Source organism: Plasmodium reichenowi, chromosome 9, assembly GCF_001601855.1.
Source record: "Plasmodium reichenowi strain SY57 chromosome 9, whole genome shotgun sequence".
Taxonomy (NCBI): Eukaryota; Apicomplexa; class Aconoidasida; order Haemosporida; family Plasmodiidae; genus Plasmodium; species Plasmodium reichenowi.
The window spans coordinates 91944-102833 of NC_033654.1; the positions used below are offsets into that span (position 1 = coordinate 91944).

Here is a 10890-nt window from a genome sequence, read left to right on the forward strand (position 1 = left end):
TTTTTTTTTTTTTTTTTTTTTTTTTTTTTTTTTTTTTTGTTGTTGAAAATTTCAATTAAAAAAAAAAAATTATACTACCTACATATATATATATATATATACATATACATGTACGTATATAGTTATAGATATAAATGGACAAGTTTTAAATCCATAAAAATATTTTTATTTATATTAATGTTTTCATATTAGAATATTAATTCATACGTACTTATATATAAGTGTATACATATATATTTTCACATATAAATATGTATTTAATATTTATATATTCTTTTCTGAAGATATATTTAATTGTATATATAATATATATATATATATATATATATATATATATATATATATATATATATGTATGTATGTATGTATTTATTTTTGTTTTATTTTTTTTTTTTTTTTTATTTTATTATTTATATTTTAGTAATTGTTAAAGATTTTATATTTTGAGCACATATATATATATATATATATATATATATATATATATATATATATAGATTTATGTATATATTTCTGCTGAAATATTTAAAATAAGAAATTTTTTATTCTTGTCAATATGAATAAATATATATATACATATATATCTTTATATAGTGCATTAAATATGTTGTAATTTAGCAGGTTAAATGAAATAATAAATGTAGTAAGTATATAAAGTAGTATATTTTATATCATAATTTCAAAATGGTAGTAGTATATCTCATGTGTATAAAACATTATTCTCCATTTGAAGAATATTCGAAAGTTATATTATTATAATGTATATACTTCTTTTTTATTTTATTATTTTTGGTGTTAATTTTTTTCTTATTTTTTCACATTTTTCATAATTTTCCCATTTTTATTTTATAATATATTATTATTATTATTATTTTTATATTATTATTATTATTATTTATTATTATTATTTTTTTTTTTTTTTACAATAACATTACAAAATAAGTGCAAATATATATAATTGTGTAATTACACATAAACGAACAATACATAATTACATACAACTTTATTATTCATTAATATTTACATAAGTATATACAATAACTTTCTAATTTTAAGATTAAAAACATGTGGACTAATAATTTCTTATATAAACGTTGAATGGAAGTAATATGACTTCTTCCTTTTATTTTTTTGGTAGCTCTCCACCTTGGTGTTATACTAATAATGTAACCATTTTCATTATAAGACACTGGAAAATGTAACTATATAAATAAATATATTACACATATGTTGTTCAATTATATATATATATATAGTTACATATATTTATTTATATACAATTATTTATAAATTAGGGGTACATTTATTCATTTTAATTGTTCTTGTTCTTTTTACGCTTGTCTCTATTTTTTGTTCTTTTTTCTTTTTGTTTTTTTAATTATCAGCATAATGTATAATTTTTTTTTGTCCATAATATGTATATTCTTCATTCCTTATTTTTGTCGAGCAAGCTTCAAAGAATATTTATCTAATAAGAAAATATTTTTAAAATATAATGGTACATATTGTTTATACCCTGAAAATGTTATAGAAAATGATATAATTGAAATAGCCACCGATGAATGTGATAAAGTAGCACATGAATATGAGGTAAATTATACCCACATATATATGAAAAATATATATATATATATCCCTTACATAATAACTAAATAATTACTCATTCCATATTTCAGTTGACACATTTTTATCAAATATATAATATAGAAAAAAAAAATTGGTTTCACAATTAAATTATATATATATGACATCATGTAATTATATATATATATCCCATATTATGATATACTCTTTTTTTTTTAGAATAAAATTGTTTGGTTTTCGTTCGATAATGGAAGATTAAGAAGCGACAACGGTATGTGCCTTAAAACGTACAAAAATATTTTAGTGCTTTCCACATGTTCTCCTAATAAAAATGAAAAGTCAGAAATGTGGAAGATAGATGAAGAAACACATTTAAAAAATGAAAACAACAATTGTGCTCAAATAGCTGGGAATAAATTATTTTCTTTTACATGCAATAATTTATCAACTAAAGAATTTGAACAATCCATATTTTCTTCAGACGAATTATATTTAATGAAAACAAGATATTCGCAACAAAAATTAAAAAATATTAAAACAGAAGATATAGATACGTTTCATAACAATTTTAATACTTTAACAAATAGTTACAAAGAAGTAGATACTAAAATAGTACATATTTTAAACAGAGATAAAGAAATGAAAAAAGAAAAAGAAAAAATTCTTCATTTAATAAACGATATGAAATTATTAGTTAATATATCTTCATCATTAAATGAATATGGTACAGGCGCTATTATGAAAATATATGATAATATGGATATAGAGCAAAAGAAATATTTATTAAATGTACCATTAGAAAAATTAGAAATTAATGAGGAAAAGTTAGACGAACTAGGTATAGAACAAGGGCAAATAAAAATTATTATTCAAAGCTTTTTAAATGTACCAGAAAATAATACTTATACATTTTATGTAAAAAATATCGTAGGATATATAAATATAAAATTAAACAATGAAGAAATTTTATCCAATAGAAATATTGAAATAAATAATAGAACCAATAATAGTGCTGTGGTGAAATTACGAAAAAATAAATTAATCCCTATATACATAGAAATATCTTCCATAGGTAATGAAAAACCTTCCTTTTCTTTATATTGGAGTAATAATAATAATATGCCTGAACAAATCATTAATTCTTTATATCTATATAGTACTATATATGAAAAAGTGTGTTATACACCACTTCAGAAAAAAATTGATTTTACCTTAACATTTGAAAATATTACTAAAACGAATAGAGAATATCAATTTTTGTGTCCACTCAAAAATTTCAATAATGATCAAAACTTTAGAATATTAAAAAATGAGAATAGACCAGATTATTGTTATGATTTAAAATCTAGTATATGCGCCTCAGCAATTGATTCATACTTTTTACCAAATGAAAGTGAAGGAATTGTAAAAGCAGTTAGACAAAGGATACAAAATGAAAAAGGTATATATGAAGAGTGTGGTATTATATTACCTACTAATACAACTGAACATATATTCAAAGGAATAACAGATATAAAATTAATTGATATGGATGATTTTTTTATTAATTATGAAAAAAATAAAGAATTATACAAAGGTTATAAAGGTATAGTAACTGATGATAAACATTCTTTATTATCTAAAACAGATTTAGATAAAAGTTTTATATCTGATATTGATATAAATTGTACAAATAATTTTAATGAAAAAAAAACCAATTATGAATATAGCTCAGGATCATTTATAATTAAACGTATTAAATCTTCAGATTTATTAAAACAAAATACATCAATTGTTGTTGACGTTTTTGCTTTATTTGAAAAATATAGTAACATCAAGAATATGCCTTCTATTTATTTATCAAATTGGACTAGGAAAACATGTAATGATATACAGTTATATATAAAATATGGGAAGCCAAATGATATAATGAAATATCCATCAAAACTTTTATCTTGTGATGACACATTTGAAAGTTTGACCTATCAAAGTAGAGATGATACAAATAGTAATCATAATAAAAATAATAATAAAAATAATAACAACAACAACAATAATAATAATAATAATAATAATGATAATAATAATATTATTAGTGATTATTATGATTACGATGATGATGATACTATTGTTGCTAGGTGCTTACCCTATTGTTTTAATGATAAAGAAGTATTAGGCTCATATATTTATATGTCCAAATCACCCATTTGCAAATCGGCTATACATTCGGGTATTATAACAATTAATGGGGGGTTGGTAGAAATACGAAAGCTAAAAAATATAACACAAAATTTCAACAGTACGATGGAAATTACGAGAAATGGTATTAAAGCAACAATAGGTACAAATCAAAACGGACATTCTTATTATATTACTAAACCAAGTGGTAGGTTTTGTAATTTTCCTAGGACATCCTACAATATAAATGAATCAATAAATTTAGAAAGCGACATACAATATAAGAATGATGAAGATAAAACAAACAACAACAACAACAACAATAATAATAATAATAATGATAATCATAATAATTATCATAATAATTATCATAATAATAATATTAATCATCCACATAATAACGATAATATGATTTTTCCTTCATTCATTCAGTTATATTCCAAATTAACCGAAACACCCCCAGTAGTTTTAGTGCATGAAAAACATGCGGTTCTACCTAATCAGCTAGACAAAATACAAAACGTATACAATCAAAATAATTATAAAAAAGATTTTTTTTTTTCTCAAAAAAATTATGCACTCAATGAAAATAAAAAGAAGGATCCAACTTCTACACCTTCAGATGATAAAGAAAAAAAAGAAAATAATAAAATAATTCAAGAATTTACTACGTTTGAAAAAAATTATAAAAAGGATATTCCACATTATCAAACATTAATTAAGAAAAATGAAAATATCCTTTCGAATTTGTTTATAAAAAAAAATAGTATAAAAAATATGGAATCACAAATAACAGATATAAGAAAAAATCAAAAAGATTCGTATGATATATTTATTAAAACTCAAGAAACAGTTGTAACTTCTCTTATTAAACAATTTAATATAATAACGAAGAAAAAGGAAAATCATATAAATAGGTTAGAAAAAGCATTTTCCAATGTTAAGACAACAACAGTACAAATATTCAAAGAACAATATAAATCTACAAATATTAATGATAATTATATAATAATAGATAGTATTCAAAATAATAGTATGAATGGATCATCAAATTGGAAAATTGAAAAATATACAAATGGAAATTTCTTTGCATCTATTACTGAAAATTCATTTATAAAATCAGAAGATAACATATATGGATCATATATACTTTATCGATATACCAAATTATATAAAGGATTTATATCATTAGATATAAAATTACCATATGAAGGATCATTTGGTATAATCTTTAAATATAAAGATGATAAAAATTATCATAACTTTATAATTAATAGGAATGAATTTTATTTTTTGGAAGTAATAAATGGAACAATAGGAAACAAAATTAATTATACTAAAACTGAAAATAATATATATAATTTTGGAATGTGGATACAAATTCATCTAGATTTTGGTAATAAATATATACGTACATTTATAAATAAAAAATTTGTATGTGGATATGAAACGGGATATCATACATATGGATTCTTAGGATTTGGAGTAAATCATTGTAAAGAAAAAATATTTATTGATAAACTAGTTATAGGTTCTTTAGATCAAACCAAATATTACTCAGACAAAATGGGAAACAGAAATAACATTCAAAATATATTTCCTCCTAATATTTATTTAAATAAAAATATGCATGTATTACAAAATGGAAAAAAAAAAACAAAACAAAACAAAAATTTTATTTTTAATAAATATAATAAAGAACATACAATAAGTATAGGAAATAATAATTCTATTGCATGTATACCTTTTGAAGAAAATTTCCATACCCCTTTAGATAACAACTGGATAGTACCTGAGAATAATATATGGCATATAAAAAGAAAAGAAACAAATATATACTTACCATCCATATTAAAAAATTTTAAAATCATATATAAAAATCAAGATGATTCTGAAACTAATAATATATCTAATGATGAAGAAAATTATTTATATTCAATAAAAAAAACAAATGAAGCAAATAATATACTAATACCATCTATTCTTCTTTTAAATAAACAACATTTATGTACACATATGAAATCATATACATTTCAAACTAATATAAAACTAAATAAAATATCCAAAGCTGGAATCATTTTTAGAGTTCATTCGAATAATGATTTCTTATCCGTCATATTAGATATATCAGAAAAACATGGAAAAATATATCTTATGAAAATAACCAAAGGAATACCATTCCAATTATTAACACAAACTCATATATCAATACAAGATAACACATGGTATAATTTAAAACTATCTTATAATGGCTCAAATATAAAACTTATCTTAAATGATGAAATAATTTTAAATTCAAAAATAAAGCAAAATATGCCTAAACAATTGGGTACACTAGGTCTTATATTATTATCTGGTCAATGTAAGTACAAAAATGTTGTATTTACACCAAGCACCAGTTCTTAATAAAAAAAAGGAAAAGAAAAAAAGGAAATAGGTACCACCATATTTACTATTTTATCAAAGCTTCATGTGGAATGCTTTAATGAGATATATAAATAAATAAACATATATTTAATATATATATATATATATATATTATAAGTTCTTTCTTAACATTTGTATACCTTATTAGGTATAATATTATATATATGATATAATTTTATTATTGTTATATTTTTTTTTTTTTTTTTAATTCAAATTGTTTTTAATAATTAAAGTTACATAATTTTATACATCTTTTCATATTTTACTTTTTGGATTCTTAATATAGAAAACATAATAAAATTTCAAATATTTATAAAATATATTCTAATAGGTTATTAAAATATATTCTTGTAAATCGAATTTATGTGTGAACTTAAAAAAAAAAAAAAAAATAACACTATTTATATGGTCACACATGAAGGAAAAGCATAATACTTTAAATAAAAAAAATTATATATTATATTCAAAGATAATATTTATTAATACAAAAGTATTCCTCATTAGAAATATAATAATATACATATATATATATATATATATATATATATATATATTATATATACTGTTGTATATATTTTTATTTATTTGTAATTTATAAATATATTAATTTTTTTTTTTTTTTTTTTTTCAAATTTTTATAAATAAAAAAAATAAATAATTTTAATGATATGTAATCATATTATATTTACATATTGTTAACACTTTATTTTAAAATTTGATTAAATAAAAATATATATAATATATATAATATTATATATATATATATATATATATATATATAATATAATAAATAATATATATAGGGAAAAATAAAGGCTTATATAAGGAATACCCCTTATATAACCATTAAGAAGGTATAATTTAACGTAAAGGTAATACATATAAAAAATTATTAATATATATATAATAAAATAATACATATAAAAAATTATTATGATTCATATTAATATTTTTATGTATACATATGAATGAAAATATTTATCCCTTTATAAAAATTTTACTTAAAAGTTAAATATATAAAAAAAGAAAAAAAGCTTAATATACCATATTAGGTATAACATAATAATATATATATATATTATTCTTATAACAAAATAAACATAGGTTAAAATATTTATTATTATTATATATATATATATATATATATATGCAATAAGAACCTCAAAAAAATATTTATATTTATATACTATAATTTTTTTTTTTTTATACTTTTATATATATATTATAATATAATATGATATAATATTATTTATATATAAATATATTTATGTATATGAAATAATATATACAAATATCTATAAATATATTAATATATATACATTTTATATATATAATATTCACGTAACAAATATATAAGGAGAAATATATTAAAAAGTTAAATATTTTATTTTTTTCTTATTATATAAATTCATATTTCCTTCACATATTTATATTATATATTACAGTTTTTATTTATTTATTTATTTATTTATTCATTTTTTTTTTTTTTTTTTTGCCTATTTTATAGAAAATAATTAAAATCTTAATTTTTTGATAAAATTAAGGAATGTTACTTTTTATATTCATTCATATAAATAAATAAAATAATAAATATAATTATTATTTATTTATATTATATTATATATTTGTCAAAAATAATATATATTCTTATATTTAAAAAAAAAAAAAAAAAAAAAAAAAAAAGTAAATATATTTTCATATATATTATTTCATAAAAATATAAATTAAATAAAAAAGAGTAATAAAAAAATGGCAGTAAAAAAAGTTGGAAAAATTATAAAAAAGAGGACCAAGAAATTTACTCGATTTCAGTCAAATAGATTTATGCGTGTTAAGGTAAACATAAAATATATAAAGAGAAAATAAATGAATAAATAAATAAATATATATATGTATATTTATATATATATTTATATATGTATATATTTATATATGTTATTATGAATGTACCCAAAAAGTATTCATATATATGATCATGTTTTTTTTTCTTTCCTCATTATTATAGCCTGCATGGAGAAAACCAAGAGGTATTGATTGTCGTGTTAGAAGAAGATACAAAGGCACAAATTTGATGCCAAGTATTGGATATGGTAGTAATAAGAAAACCAAATTTTTATTACCAAATAATAAGTACAAATATGTTGTTAAAAATGTAAAAGAAATGGAACCATTAATTATGAACCATACTAAATACTGTGTACAAATTGCTCATAACGTATCAAGCAAAAAAAGAAAACAAATTATTGAGAGAGCTAAACAAATGAATGTTTCTGTTATAAATGCTAAAGCCAGATTACAAAAAACAGAAGAATAAAAATATATATATATATATATATATATACTCGTATATATATATGTGTTATAACCTTTTTTATATATTAATTCATTTTTTTTTTTTTTTTTTTTTTTTTTCCTTAAATATGTATTTATATAAATATTACTCATATTTATGTTTATACTTATAAGAAACCGAAATATTTATAATAAACATTTACACATAATTAATGAAATAAATCATATTTTCATATATTATAAAATTAGTTTAAAGAAATATCTTTTTAACATTCATATCTTAAACATATTATCTTATAATATTTATATTCTTCCCCAATTCTACAACATAATCGAAATGTGTACTACATATATTATTATTATGATATATAATATTATATTTACTTCTCATTATTTTCTTGGGATTTCCTTCATATATTCGTCCTATATGGTAAAATTTATTTGTTTTTTTACCAAATAATTGTTCTAAACAATACAGATAATACATACATATATATATATATATATATATATATATATGTGCATATTATTTCAGGAAACCACTATTTTATGTTCATAGTAGTAATTAAATATAAATATATATATAGAGAAAAATATTTATACAAATATTTATGTCAAACAAGAGTTTTTATTACATATATATATATATATATATATATATATATATATATATATACTTGTTCTTTCATATTTATATATGTTAAAAAAAAAATATATTATAAAAAATAAAATAAAGATTACCTCATTTCAATAATGGTAAACTATTAATTATGGAAAAAAATATAAACATATATATAAATATATATATATATATATATATATATATATGTCTTTATGTGAGTACCACTTATATTTTTTTTAATGTATGGTACATAAATTATTATATGGCATCACATTATGTAAAAAAAAAAAAAAAATTAATAAAAATATTCATTCGACGTGATCTACAAAAGTATGATATTATATATATATATATACTAAATTTTCTTTATTATTTTTTTTTTTTTTATTTTATTTTTAATATTCTTCCATTTCTCTTTTTTCATTAATTTGTACTTTCACGTCTACCTTATTTATATTGTCTTTTTCACACTTTTGATTTTTTTCATTAGTATTTTTAGGCTTCTTATTATCTCCGTTTCCTATATTATCCATATTTTTAATCTCCTCTGTGTGTGCATATTTCATATCATGATTTTTCCCATCCTTCATATCTTCAACATTTTCTGTTTCGGCTACTATTTCATTTTTGTCATTTTTTTTTTCATTTTCATCTTCAGTATATTTAATTTCTCCCTCATTTTCATCTTCTACTCCTGCTGTGTCACTTTCGGGTGCATCTTCTGCTTGAGTAAAATCTTCCTCTTCATCAGAAAATATAATTTCATCATCTGTTAAAAGTCTTTCCATTTCAATTTGCTTTCTCTTTTCCTCTTCTAATCTCATTTGTTCATATGCTTCTTCTCTTAATTTATCTAAATTAATATTTGACAAATCTACTGTCCTTGCTGTATGTATAATATTTAGAAAAAACTCCCCAATTTCTTGACCCTCTGATACTTTATAATCATTTGGAAAAAGCTTTTGATCTAATCTTAATAAAGCTAATAATTTTGAAACATCACTCGTATTAATTATTTCTTGTTCTAAGGTTCTACATAAAGCAATACTATATTTGAATAAAAATATTTCTCCTTCTTTTAATAAGTTTTCAAAAAATAACATGAGAGATTCAAATGTTAACACATGTACATTCAATCCTATAAACCATTTGGAAACAAATGCTTCCGGTGTTATCAAATTTTTTATATGTTCATATAATTTCGGATGAAAAATATTTAAAATACTTAAAAATACTCGAGAATCTCTTACATATGCTTTTGGCATAGCTTTAAAGTAACCTGGTAAATAATATTTATGTAAACCAGTTATTATTTTTACTACTTCTTTAGGTTCCAAGAAAAGTAATAGAAAAGATGATATAAATGATATACCCTGATGATAATCATTTGTTATTGGATATATAGATTGTAATACTTGTATTAATAATGATCGATTTTCTTCTTTATTAAATGTTCTTTCAGCATCTAATTTTATTATTCTTAATATCTCTTTATCGTTACAATCTTCTTTTATTTCTACATCTATATCTTCTTTTATATAACTTAGCATTATTTCATAAAAATGTTCTGCACGCTTACATACATATTCACAGTTCTCTCGATTAATATAATTTGCATTTCGTTTCAATATCGGTGCATCTTTTTCTTCGTCCCAAAATTTGTTACCTACTATCATCTTGTCTACCTTGTATTTAATATTTACATATATAAAGTAAATAAGAATATATATATATAAATATATATATATATTAGCCTCTTATACAATAAAATATACAAAAAAAAAAAAAAAAAAAAAAAAAAAAAAAAA

The 10890-nt window shown here is 19.2% G+C and overlaps 3 protein-coding genes across 3 annotated transcripts; 2 read left to right on the forward strand and 1 right to left on the reverse strand.

Annotated features, from left to right (window-relative positions):
• Positions 1-1389: 1389 nt before the first annotated feature.
• On the forward strand, positions 1390-6147 carry PRSY57_0901900 (LCCL domain-containing protein; the record flags this gene model as incomplete). The annotated part of the gene is made up of 2 exons (XM_020114760.1): positions 1390-1590; positions 1804-6147. The coding sequence occupies 2 exons, from the start codon at positions 1390-1392 to the stop codon at positions 6145-6147; spliced, it is 4545 nt and encodes a 1514-aa protein (XP_019970460.1).
• Positions 6148-7917: 1770 nt separating this feature from the next.
• On the forward strand, positions 7918-8482 carry PRSY57_0902000 (60S ribosomal protein L32, putative; the record flags this gene model as incomplete). Its single annotated transcript, XM_012907259.1, has 2 exons — positions 7918-8004; positions 8174-8482. 2 exons carry the CDS (start codon positions 7918-7920, stop codon positions 8480-8482), a joined length of 396 nt encoding a protein of 131 aa, XP_012762713.1.
• Positions 8483-9477: 995 nt separating this feature from the next.
• Positions 9478-10758, reverse strand: PRSY57_0902100 (GTPase-activating protein, putative; the record flags this gene model as incomplete). The annotated part of the gene is made up of 1 exon (XM_012907260.2): positions 9478-10758. One exon carries the CDS (start codon positions 10756-10758, stop codon positions 9478-9480), a length of 1281 nt encoding a protein of 426 aa, XP_012762714.2.
• Between the last annotated feature and the right edge of the window lie 132 nt (positions 10759-10890).